The following is a 13865-nucleotide window of genomic DNA, read 5'->3' on the forward strand; positions in this document are numbered from 1 at the left end:
AATTGAAGTAAAAATGGATTCGAACATAGAGCCATAGATTCGAATATAATCTCAAACTAAACTAGTGTCACCTGCCTGCGCTTGGCCCAATTCCCTCTGAACATTTCTTATTCATGTTCTTATCCAGATGTCTCTTAAACGTTGCAACTGTACCTGCATCTGTCACTTCCTCTGCAAGTTCAATCCACACATGAATCAGTATTTGTGTAAAAAAATTGCCTCTCAAGTCTTCTTAAAATCTTTCTACTCTCACTTTAAAAATATGCCCCCTAGTTTTGAAATCCCACACCCGAGGGAAAAGACACCTGCCATTCACACTATCTATACACCCCCATGACTTTATAAGCCTCTATAAAGTCACTCCCCAACCTCTGACGCTCCAGTGAAAAAAAGTCCCAGCCTATCCAGCCTCTCCTTATAGCTCCATTCCCAATAACATCCTGATAAATCTCTTAAAAACCCTCTCCAGCTTAATAGTATCCTTCTTATAACAGTATGACCAGAACTGGACACAGTACTCCAGAAGAGGGCTCACCACCCTTCTGTACAACCTCAACATAACATCCCAATGGTCTGAGCAATGAAGGCAAGTGTGCTAAGCATCTTCTTAACCACCCTACCTAAATGTGATGCAAACTTCAGAGAACTATGTGCTTTAATCCCTGGGTCTCTCTGCTCTACAACACTACCCAAGATTTTATTTTTAATTATATAAGTCCTGCCCTTGTTTATTTCACCAAAATGCAATACCTTGCATTTATCCAAATTAAACACCAACATGAAATAAATGTAAGTGTAAATTGTCACATTTTGTGACCCCATTACGCTAAAAGCCAATTTAAATGCTATATGGAATTGCAAGACAATAAAACAAAGCCAGTTTTATTATTCCAAGTTTAATCCAGCAAAAATCCCTCTCTGTAAATCATTGCACAAATAAATCCTTTGCGGTGTAGTTATATTGCTAGACAATTGATCTGAAAATCCTCAATCAAACTTCAATCATAAACTTTTTAGATTGATGTACTTGTGTTCACAAGAAAGTATGCCTAATCTTACAAACCTTGGTATAGTATTTCAGTGACAGTAATTTTTATAATGGAAAATAATATTTTGATACATTATTAGCCACAAAACTCTATTAAATTACATAGAATGTTCCTGGGTAATTAAGATAATCTGATGATCTGTTACAAAGGCATTTTTCAGTTAACTGTTTATAAAAATAACCATGGTGAAAAAAAACTTTGAATAATGAGAAGAGAATTGAACTGAGAATTTCCATTAACATGTTAACATAGCTAACTAATGTACCTACGTAATATTCCACAGAATATTAAAGGGCCGATTGCAATTTTCCCACATAAACATTTCACCTTTGCAGCACTTTCAAAGTAAAATACAAGATGGAAGTTTGTGTCTGTCATTTCCATTTGATGCGTGTCCCAGTAAATGTTTGGTATGCTTGCTTTTATTGGTCGGTGTATTAAGCATAGGAGCTGGATGTCACACTGCAGCTGTACAGGACATTGGTTAGGCCACTTTTGGAATACTACACGCGATTCTGGTCTCCTTGCTATAGGAAAGATGTTGTTAAAATTGAAAGAGTTCAGAAAAGATTTACAAGGATGTTTTGCTGGGATTGGAGGGTTTGAGCTACAGGGAACTTCTGAATAGACTGGGGCTACTTTTCCCTGGAGTGTCAGAGGCTGAGGGAAGACTTCAAAAAGCCTTACAAAATCATGAGGGGCATGGATAGAGTGAGTAGCCAAAGTCTTTTTCTGAGGGTAGGGGAATCCAAAACTAGAGGGTGTAGGTTTAAAGTGATAGGGGAAAGATTTAAAAGGGACCTTAGGGGCAACTTTTTCCACACAGTGGGTGGTAGGTATACGGAATGAGCTGCCAGAGGAAGTGGCAGAGGTGGGTACAACTACAGCATTTAACAGGCTTCTGGATGGGTACATGACTAGGAAGGGTTTAAGGAGATATGGGCCAAATGCTGGCAAATGGGACCAGATCAGTTTAGGATATCTGGTTGGCGAGGAATGGTTAGTCCAAACAGTTTGTTTCCGTACTGTATAAATCAGTGATTTTATGTCACTTACATTAATTTGTTACTTTTAAGTTTTAGTCCTCTATTAATGTCACTGTGACCGCACAATGTGCACATATGATTACAACTTATGTGCATAGCTGACTGCATTGCATGTCAGTAGTACCACTTTGCAGTGTGCCCTAATAGATAAATTTACTGATTGTTGAGTTGTGCAACTGTGCAGTGGAAACACTAGAGTCAAATGTTGATGGAGCAAACTATGGTCTATTTCTTCCAAATTCTTCAAAAATATAAAAATTCAATTTGGTTAGGCTGTTGAACAAGAAAAGCCTGCAGCAACCTTAGTTGGTGATTGCAAAATTGGATACAACTCTCCACAAAATGTGAAATTACAAAGTGTAAGGGGTATTTAATGGAGGTAGTATTAATTGAGTTGTGATAAAATCAATGGATAAGTAATCCGCTGGCCCAAGCTAATGTTGTGTTGAAGTCCCATATGACAGCTGGTGGAATTTAAATTCAATCTATAAATCTAGTCTCTGTAATGTGACCAAAATAACTGTAATCAATTGTTATAAGAATCTATCTGGTTTGTTTTACTAATTCACTAATGTTAACAAACTTGCACTGTCCCTAGTTACCTTTATGATGGTGGTAAGCCTTAAACTTGTTTAAACCCACGTAGTGAAAGTAAATGCACAATGCGATTAAGGAGTGGAACTTTATCTCTGTTACCCATAGCCATTTCAATAAAGAATGTCACTCAGAGAAAGTAAGAACTGCCAATGCTGGAGTCAGAGAGAACACAGTGTGGAGCTGGAAGAACACAACAGGCCAGGAAGCATCAAATTTCTGAAGAAGAGTCCCAACCCGAAACTTCAGTTTTCCTGCTCCTCTGATGCTGCCTGGCCTGCTATGTTCCTCCAGTTCCACACAATGTTATCTCAGTATATCATGTAACTTGGGTGGGAGCAAGGAGCTAGCAACACAGCCAGTTGTACAGCTCAGGTTTACAGCTGGGATTTTGTTGAACCCTGTAGCCTTTTCTGATTCCAGTGCGCTCAGCCAATTCTTAATGTGACCTAAAATGAATTGAATGGCTTGAAGTCTGGCTTCTATAATGCTGAGGTCTACAGGAAAAGGGCAATTAAAATTGTCCCCGGACACTTTTGTTTATAATTATTTGCAAATACTTTAGCCTTGACTTTTGAACACAGGTGCTGAGCTCCACCTTCTTTGAGGTTGAATATGTTGATGAGACCTTTCCCTTCCAGAAGTCATTTAATTGTCTGCCCTGTTTATGACTGGATGTAGAGAGCTGTGGGATTGTTTTGCTCTGTCTATAGTATGCATGTTGTTTCATGTTATAGTTTCACAGCTCGTCACCTACTTTGTATTATAGACTTTCTGTATCTATTTGTTTATTTGTGGGCTGTTCTCGATGGAGATCTCTGCACAATTTGTTTCAGATTAGTTCCTCGACTCTTGTCCAAAAGGCTGCAGGTTGTCTAACTTTGGCAATATAATCTGCTCTGACAAAGAGTGATGCTGGCACTGTAAAATATTTCCTGATTTGCAAATTCTATCCAAATGATGGAAGAGTCCAGAAATCACATTCTGTTTTTGATGGAATGGACATGCTGTTCATTGCATTAAAAAACATATTTCACTTCAAATATCTTGACTTCAAATTTTAAAATGACATCTCTCTTCTTTGGTGTATTATTTATGATAGAAAATAAGTTTGTATTTAAATCTTTAAAGAATGATCACAAGTGATCTGTCATTACTGGTTATGTTGTTGGTAAGTAACAGATTAAATAGCATAGATTCAGTTTATTTGAAAAGGGTTATTTAATGACTCGCATTATACCTTTTAGTCACAGTTAGGTAGGTTCACATGCTTCTGGGTTGCTTCTGCGGGGCTGCAATGGCAGTTGATCACATATTTCACACTGGTCCTTGGCTTGTCAGCATACTTCTAAATGCATTCACGTGATGTGGGTTTTGCAGACTAATCCAGCATTTAATGTCCAGGCCTAAATTCTGTTGAGAAGGTGATGATGAGCTGCCTTCTTGCATGTACATCTATTAGGACATCATAGACCTTAAATCAATAACATCACACCCCTATTTTTGCAAAATAAAGTAATGGCACATTAAAACTAAATGAATCTTGTGACACCAAATACTAGATCAAGTGCTAGAGTAAATGGCTTACATTTGTGATAGATTTATGCATCCAAATGCAATTGGTTTGTCATCTTGTATGATACATGCTCCAGCATTGCCTTTTTTGTCAAGTTTTAACACTAAATGATGCAAGGTTCTGCTGCTGCTGCATATTTGAGAGATTGAACATGTATTGATGATCCTCCTGGTGTATATACGGTACACCTTTCCTTAACAATTTACTTAAACTTTTTCAGAAAAGTTTGATATTAATGGTGCTGGGAAATTAACAAATCCAAGACATCCCTGCAAGTCATCATTGTCTTGGTGTGTAGGCAAAACATGAATAGGCAGACTTGAAAACACTGAACTGACTTACATTCATATGGCATGTTGTGATGTTACTGATGAGCTCTTCATGCTGAAGCAGCAACCACCAGTCAATGTAGATTTTGGTTGTGCTTTTCAGTTTTGCAGATTACCACAATATCATCAGAGGCACATATTTCTCCAAGGATATTTCCTGCAATTCTGTCCATATGCTGCTGGAACAAATTCTGACTAACAGATAGACCAAAAGGTCTGAAGTGACATCTCCAAATGATCTGGAAGCAATGATTTCTTGATATTCCCTTGCCAAGAAAACTGACTACATTTATCATCCAGCTTGGAAAAGAACTCCGCTTTTGTGATCTTGGAATTCAGTTCCCTAATGTTTCAGCTTTGTGTGAGTATCTCTGAAGAAAAAGGTTCAGAATTTTCTAATCCAAACAGTTCCTGATTGTGCCACGTTTTGAATGAAGATTCTTCCCCTTTGAGTCTTCACCCTGTCAGTGAAGCTGCAAACTTTATTTAAGTACTTGCTTTTAGACCAATTTCTGGCACACTCCATAAAGGTGTCTCCATGCTGTATGTACTTTTTGTTTAGTTGCATCCTAATGTCATGCCATTTCTTTGGAATAAGGCTTCTTGCAGTGGTGTGGCCAGTATCCTTTTGCTCTGGATGCCACTCACAGATCTTGGAATGCTGGACAACTTTGTATTGTATGCAGCTGACCCCACTTACCACATACATTTCCTGCTATCTGCATTTTAGCTACTACAGCACCACCGGTGCTAAAATATTTGCAGCTTTTGTGGTCCAGATGCATTTTTGTTTGTCCTCTTCAAGAAATGTATTGGTATCAGAGGTCAATTCTTGAAATCTTTGAAAGCCATTAAGGTTATAAATAACTTCATTGCACATTCAGATAGCTCAGCTGCTGAAAAATTACAGTCTTGTCCATTTGTCAGTAGCTGCCCTTGTTATGGCACCTCGAGACAAGCGGACCAATTAATTCTTGCATCTATTGCCTATAAAGCATCAACTCTAGATGTTGAATTCTATTGTTTACTTTTGCATTTCCTACAGGAGGATTTTTGTGATCCTCTTGAGACAAACTGAAGTGATGACTCTGTGCAATCTCTCATTTGTAATGATTATCTTCATTTTCACTGTTTCCTTATCTGATTCTGCAATGGCTAAATCCAAGAAGCAAAGCTTCATTCTTTATGCAAAGAATCTAAATTCAGGTGAAACATCTGTGGTCTTCCAATTCGAGCTAGAGAAATTGCTAGTCATCTTTCTGTTGCTCCTTGTTTTTGTTTCAAATACTCTTAATATACAAAGGATTTATAGCAGTCTTGCTATTCTAAGGTAAATGTTTGTGGAAATTCAAAAATCCAGTTCTTTTCGCTCTTTAGCTATTTTGAAAACATTGTTGTTTTTCTGGTGTAGCTCAAGCTTTTTTCTTGTCTCAATCAACTTGTAGCTCTATAATCTAGTCTAAATTTGACTGTCTATCTGAATTGGCTCACAATTCAAGTATTTCTGCATTTGATTTTTTTGGGATCCTAGGGTAACTGCAGCATCTGCACTGTTTCAAGTTTTGTTTGACCTCTTCTATTGTAATGATATTCAAATCACTGGCTATGGGGAGAGTACAGGGAAGTGGAGTTGAAATGCCCATCAGCCATGATTAAATGGCAGAGTGGACTCGATGGGCCGAATGGCTTTACTTCCACTCCTGTGTCTTATGGTCTTATGGACTTTGGCTCTTAAGAAAGTTTCCAGCACTAATCAACGTATCATGTTTTTGTTTGTGTTATTGGTAAGCAATACAAATTAAGTAGTGTGGGTCTGGATGTGAGTTTGCTCGCCGAGCTGGAAGGTTAGTTTTCAGACGTTTCATCACCATTCTAGGTAAGGTCACCAGTGAGCCTCCGATGAAGCGCTGGTGTTATGTCCCACTTTCTACGGGACATAACACCAGCACTTCATCGGAGGCTCACTGATGATGTTACCTAGAATGGTGACGAAACATCTGAAAACTAAACTTCTAGCTCAGTGAGCAAACTCACATCCAGAACCTTAACCTGAGCTACAAATCTTCTCAAAACTTGTTAAGTAGTGTGGGTTCACTTTACTTAAAAAGGTCAGACTAGTTTATCTAATCATTCATAGATATAGATCAGTTGGACGCATGGGTAGAAAATGGCAGATGGAGTTCAATCCAGACAAGTGTGAGGTGATGCAATTTGGAAGGTCAAATGCAGGTGGAAATTATACAGTGAATGGCAGAATCCTAACGAGTATTGATGTGCAGAGAGATCTGGGTGTGCAGGTCCTCAAATCACTGAAGGTGGCAGCACGGGTAGATAAGGTAATAAAAAAGGGCTTATGGCATGCTTGCCTTCGTTGGAAGGGGCATTGAGTATAAGGATAGACAAATTATGCTATAGCTTTATAGAACTTTATTTAGGCCACACTTGGAATATTTCACACAGATCTGGTCACCGCACTACCAAAAGGATGTGGATGCTTTGGAGAGGACACAGAAATGATTTACCAGGATGTTTTCTGGTGTGGGGGATTTTAGCAATGAGGAAAGGAAAGGTAGACTGTTTTTTTTCCACAGGAAAGCCGGAGGTTTAGGGGTGACCTGATAAAAGTTTTTAATATTGTGAATGGCATGGATGGAGTGGAAAGTATGAGTCTTGTTCCCAGGATGGTGGGGTCAATTACTAGGGGACAGGTTCAAGGTGCGGAGAAACGGATGTTTAAAAGAAATGTGTGATGCACGTTATTCACACAGAGTAGTGAGTGCCTGGAACACACTGCCAGAGGAGGTGGCAGAAGCAGACACAATAGCAGCATTCAGGAAGCACCTGGACAAATACATGAACAGGAGGTGAATGGAGGAATACAGATCCTGTAAGTGAAGACAGTTTTAGTATAGAAGGGCAAGATTTGCCAGCACAGGCTTGAAGGCCCAAAGGGCCTGTTCCTGTGCTGTATTGTTCTTTGTTGTTAGCATAACTTGCAGCCTAAGACAACTGTTTATGCTAATCTCCCCTACTATACCTCTGCTGCACAGCACAGGTAGTTCATCATATGGTTTCATCCTGGTTCTTGGCACATTAGTATACCCAGCTCTGAAGTAGTTAAGAAGTAGGAGCAGGAGTAGCCAGTAAATGCCCCTCAAACTTACTCAGCCTTTGATACTATCATGGTTGATCTCATCACAATCTCAACATTAAATTCCTGCCTGTTCCCCAGAACTTCCAACACATTGGTAAATAAAACTCTGTCTATCTCCTCCTTAAATTTACTTAATGTTCCAGCATCCATCACACTCTGGGGTAAAAAAATTCCACAGACTCATGGCCCTTTGAGAGAAGCGATTTCTTCTCATTTCAGATTGAAATCTGCTGCCCCTTAATCTAAAACTATGACCTCTAGTTCCACATGACCCCAAAAGGGAAGCATCCTTTCTATGTCTACCCTCTTTAGCACCTTAATTACGTAAATTAGATCTCCTCCCATTCTTCTAATCTGAGGCAGTATAGGCCTAAACTGCTCAATCTCTCTTCATAATACAAGCCCATCATCTCTGGAATCAAGTTAGTCAACCTCCTCTGAACTGCTCCCGATGCAATTACATCCATCCTTAGGTAAGGACACCAAAACTGTAGACACTTTCCCAAGCGTGGTCTCACTAATGCCTTGTAGAGTTGCAGCAACATTTTGCTGTTTTTGTATTGCGTTTGCAATAAATGCCAAAAATTCTACTTGACTTCTGTATTATCTGGTACTCGTGCACAAGGACATCCAAATCTCTCTACACCGAAGCACTCTGACATTTTTCTCCATTTAAGCAATAAGCCATCTATTCATTCTTCTGAACAAAATGGATAACCTCAGAATTATCCACGTTAAATTCCATTTGCCAACATTTTGCCCAGAGTGCACAGGGTAGGTGCCTCGACATGTGAGCAAAATTAACTGATGGCTTTTCAAAAGGCAACAACATTTCACGCAGACCTCTTTACCATATACTGTTGTGGAAACACTCCTCCGGACTCCCAGTCCCTGATATATTGTCTCACTATATGTAATGCACCTCCCTTCTCCAAACATTGAGGAACATTTTATGCAAGATCAATACTTTGCCTAGTGAAGCCCTGTGACACAATAGCAGTGTATGTGCACCTGCAGAAATGGTGCCTTGTTGCTGGAATCCCTTGAAAATACAATGCAGATCTTGCCTGCACATGGTGCAGCAACATGTCAAGTCAGACATGGGTCCATGGTAGGTCATTGATTGAACAGGATGGCTGGTCTCTTTGCAGTAACAGTGACACAGAACCCGAGCAAACAGGTAATGGGGAACAGTGCATACATATTTGCAAATATAGAGTGCAGTGCCCCCATGCTGCCAATGTACCCTTTAAGAGCCTTCCTTTTGCTCTTTCCCCTCATGCTATGCTTCAGTACAGCCCTGTTTTCTGCAGTTGGGTTGGAGGGACCCTGCCCTACAGTGAAGCCTGTTTGTTGGTATTTGGCCAAGTGACTTTGGGTATATTTGTGTATATTAGGGACATACAGGCTGATATGTCTTTGCCAGAGGCAAGTGTACCCTCCTATGTATGAGGGTGCTTGGCAATGTGTAGATGGACCGCCTTGCCAACTCTGGAATGCCCCAAGAATACACTTCTGAGGGCTGACTGAAAGGTTCACCTTCTGACTGAGTCCTTAATAGCACTGCCCTGCCTACTTGCGAGAAGCAGGCACACGGAGTGAGTTCTGGCTCCGTCTATCCCCTGTCACCTTGCTGGTGAGACTAAATACCAATGACTAGAGTGAAGGAGTGCTGCTTCAGGCATTTATCCAGCATACTCTGAGGCGATTTGGTCTCGGTGTCCATAGGCACAGCAACATAATCATATACTCGAAGCAGCAGAGTCCCGATAATGTTGCTGCAATCCAGCAGCCTCTGCACTATGAGGGCTAATACCTCCCATCCAACACAACCCTATTGCCTGGTGCCTCTGTGTCTCCTTATGCATGCAAATGAAATACCTGACTGCAGACAGCACAGGGTCCTCTCCTGCCAGGGGCTGAATCTGAAGAAGGGTCTTTTCTGAAGAAGAGCCTAGGCCCAAAACATCAGCTTTCCAGCTCCTCTGATGCTGTTTGGCCTGCTGTTTTCCTCCAGCTCTATACCTTGTTATCACTAAGTCTATGCCTGGTCTTTGACAGTATTCCAAATGTCAGCATTTCCCCTTTGGCCATCTGTGGAGACTTCCCTGAGATCTGCTTACCAACTGGTGTTCCAATTTGAACTCATGCTCCCATTAAGATATTGACACCTGAGCTGGAGGCTGGGTTGCAAGAAGTAGCCTTACCGCATCTCCTATGGAACCACTGGACTTTTCACATCAGGGATTCTTGGGGGATTCTTTTGTAGACTGGTCCCCTTCTCTGACAACAGGGTGGACTCCAGCTTTGGTACCTGCACTGCAAGAAAGACAGAGAGCATAGCGGCCATGAGTTTGAAGTTGTGTACCATGAATAACATTGAGAACAGGGTTAATGTGAGAGCTGAGCTGGAGTAGGGAATGATACCTACTCAGTTGGTGGGACAGGTGTATCTCAACATTCCTTCCCAACCTGCAAATGCCAGGATCCTCTCCTCATAGAGTATGACAAGCTGAATGTCAAGCACTCACTGCCCATCCTGGCTCTTTCTGCACTATTGTAGACTGTTTACATTTGTAATGAGACATGGTGAGGAGTTCAGTCAGTAGGTGGCACCACAGACAGTACTGGTGCAGGTGCCTGCAGGTGACAAAGTTATTCCGAGTGAGTGAGTATATAATGTAGAAACAATGCAGTATTGGGACTGTAGGTGGAAGAGGGTGGGTGAGGAGGAATAAGGAAAGATATCACACGTAATAGTGAGAGTGCGATAGACCATGAGCCTTGATGGGAGGTGTGCACAGTGGAAGAGAGAGTGAGTGTGAAATAGGAGGCGTCAGTAGCTTGCACTTATCCTGGCTGAGAAATAATGCATGGTATCAGGGAAATATCCTTTACACTGTGTATTCTATTATAATCAGAGCCTAACATCTCTTTTTGTTTCTGTTTATAACAGCTTCCTGAGATGGCACATGTAAAAACAACAAAGCCCTGGCTAATGTTCATCTTTCAGAACATTGGACTGCTTCTGGGTTGGTCTTTCCTCCTGCTTCTTGCCCTGTTTGAACACAAGCTTGCCATATAAAATGTTCTCAAGTCCTATCCCCACCAAGAGATGAAAGCTGCCTGCACAGAAAATTGACTACAATTTCACATAATGCACTGAACATTTGAAAATGAAAATTGAACTTAAAGGCACTGGAAGCTTGGATCAGGAAAGGCATATAAATCAGTACTAATATTTAATATCACTTCGCAGTGTTTTTCATGTTTTTAACTACTCAAACCTGAAATATTTTTACTGATAAACATCTTTTGATAATTGTGCTTATTAAAAATTCAATGTTAGGACAGAAAAATCATAGTTGAACAAAATAATTTACTTATTCTTTTTAAGAATGAATTTGCTACCAAAAATAAAAGGGAGTAGCATTTTGACACCCATCAGTAATATATTTTTAAATCCAAGTTCATGTCAATTTCTATTCAATTAGTTATCTATTGGATTTTGACAAATCATGTAATGTTAAGAAATGATATTAAAACTTAAATCTTACTTTTGCTATTAGATAGCAACCAAGAGTATTTGTCTCAGTTGAGTTTTTTCATCATCTTGGAAATAAAAATGAACACGTCTCTTTTACACCAACAAACAGGATTTAATTTTCCAACATGCATTGGCAGTGTAGAACCTTGGCAACTGCCAATGCACATCAGAAAATTACAAGCAGTAACATTTGCCACTTTTGAGATTTGCTGGCACCAGGCAAGACGACTGCAATTGCTTAGAAATATATACAGCAAATTTATCATCATATTAAATTAAAAATCGCATGGAAGTTTTAACAATGTAGAAACAGGAAACAAGTTCGGTTAAACTGAAGTGGGAACATTGCTTTCTTTCCAAAGCTGCTTTATTCATAACATTTGTTAAAGGACATTACAAAGATTTCAAATGGAGTGTGCAGTAAAATTTGACTTTTCTCCACACAGTAAAATGCATCAAAACAATTGCAACTTTCTTGATATGGATAACATGCTCCATGTCAAGTTCACAGACCAAGGATAGAAGATTTCAAATTGAATATTGTGGAAAAATAATAGAATTCAACACTTTTCCCTGTGCAGCAAGTTTCAGCCTGAGGTATCCCAATATGACTTTAAAACACTTGATGTTCCCACGAACATTCAAATGAACATTCCTTGTCAGGCAAAACAGATAGGGAGGTTTCAGGTTTATACATTTTCCAACCATTTAACATGTTATGGCTAGAAGACCTTGGACAGTGGCCTTTACCTATTCCCCTCCATGGCAGCAGCCCTAAGATTTATTGGACGCTCAACCTGGTATGTGCCATTCTGCAGAATTTTCTGCACTGGCGGAACACCAAGTTTCAGCCAGACCAAAAAGCATCTTTCGGAATTGCTGGTCATTTTATATCTGTGTGGGTGCTTGGAAACAGCCCATTGAGCACAGTGTAATGCGTCACCGGACTGCCCAGGATGAAGACAAACCTTGAAAAAAAACCCACCGCATCTCCATTCTGGCCTTCTTTGCAAATGCACATTCCAGAAGGAGGTAATTAATGGCCCGTTGCTCACCATGACAACCTCAAGGTCAAAAAGTTGAAGTGTGATGGGCAGAAAAGATCTGATGAGTTGAGCCTTTCTCACCATCAGCATCTTGGTGCTTGTTTGAAAACTCTGCTGCTGATGAATTCTGCAAAATCATTTCGACAATCAGAGTCAGGTAACAGGGATCTCCTCTTCCTGCGGGGCCGTAATGATGTTTCATGCAGACTACAGCCCGAAGGACTTGTGGTCAAAGGTATATTAGGTGGTATGGTACATTCCAACGGTTCAGACCATCTCATGGTAATGTCACCAGAACCATTCTTAGCAAAACCGGGGACATACAGAACCTCAGCTCTTAGTAGCACCTGGCGTTTGTGCACTGACAATCCAAGCTCAGTTTGACAGGATGGAAGCTGATGCTGACTATGCTTTTCCCCCTTTATCTAGAAGGTTTGTGCATCATGTACTTGCGAACAAAATCCATTAGCAGGCAAACGCGCATTTCCCTCCTGATTTAGCTGATTGCAATTTTAAATTATGCACAGCAAGGGCTTCCATCTTAAGCCAACTGAGCCCTCTTTAGATATACCTTTGATATCACTATCGCCCACTCTGTTATTCAAATCTAAAGCCTAAATAGTGGCTTCCCAATCAGACCAAAGCTGCCCAGAACGGTTTTGAGGAAGGGTCACTGGACTGGAAATGTTAACACTGAATTTTTTTCTTCCCAGATGCTGCCAGAACTGCTGAGCTTTTCCAGCAACTTCTGTTCTTGTTCCTGCCAGGAATAATGTCCGGGGCCACAAAGAGATCAAGTAAGTCATGGTTTTGACTCATAAACATCCAGCTGTCCAACCTCCCAGTCAAAAGAAGTCAGCAAAAGGCACTGCCATTAAAACTGTTGAACAAGCCCGTGGGCCTGAACAGGTTAACTCAGAAGTTTTGGAGGAGCTCTGAGCCACAATTACATAAATGCTGCCTCTTGGGGGGGAGCTAGTCAGTTCCTGTTTGTCATCAGTAATACTTTCTACAGCCAAATAACACAGGTCTGAGTACTATCTCTTCAGCGACAACGGTGAGGTAAATAATACACATTTTTGGCTCAGTGCGAGTTGCATTTTTGGAGCGATTCTCACCACAAGGCCCCTATTCTGTCCCACACAATAATGGGAACTGCAGATGCTCAAGAATCCAAGATAATAAAGTGTGAAGCTGGATGAACACAGCAGGCCAAGCAGCATCTCAGGAGCACAAAAGCTGACATTTCGGGCCTAGACCCTTCATCAGAGAGGGGGATGGGGAGAGGGTTCTGGAATAAATAGGGGGAGGGGGGAGGCGGACCGAAGATGGAGAGAAAAGAAGATAGGTGGGGAGGAGAATAGAGGTGGGGAGGTAGAGAGGGGATAGCTCAATCCAGGGAATTCGGACAGGTCAAGGAGGCGGGATGAGGTAGTAGGTAGGAAATGGAGGTGCGGCTTGAGGTGGGAGGAAGGGATGGGTGAGAGGAAGAACAGGTTAGGGAGGCAGAGATAGGCTGGGCTG

General features: G+C 40.8%; 1 protein-coding gene across 3 annotated transcripts in view; it reads left to right on the forward strand.

The window, feature by feature from the left end:
- Positions 1 to 11217, forward strand: part of LOC125464994 (zinc transporter ZIP12-like) — a 78164-nt gene extending 66947 nt beyond the window's left edge. For all 3 annotated transcript variants that reach the window (XM_048558016.2, XM_048558022.2, XM_059638730.1), the window contains one exon: positions 10705 to 11217. In XM_048558016.2, the coding sequence (XP_048413973.1) occupies positions 10705 to 10833 (129 nt within the window). In that variant the 3' untranslated portion in view covers positions 10834 to 11217. The remainder of the gene's footprint in view (positions 1 to 10704) is intronic.
- The last annotated feature ends 2648 nt before the right edge of the window (positions 11218 to 13865 follow it).

The sequence above is a fragment of the Stegostoma tigrinum genome, chromosome 2 (genome assembly GCF_030684315.1).
Source record: "Stegostoma tigrinum isolate sSteTig4 chromosome 2, sSteTig4.hap1, whole genome shotgun sequence".
Lineage (NCBI taxonomy): Eukaryota > Metazoa > Chordata > Chondrichthyes > Orectolobiformes > Stegostomatidae > Stegostoma > Stegostoma tigrinum.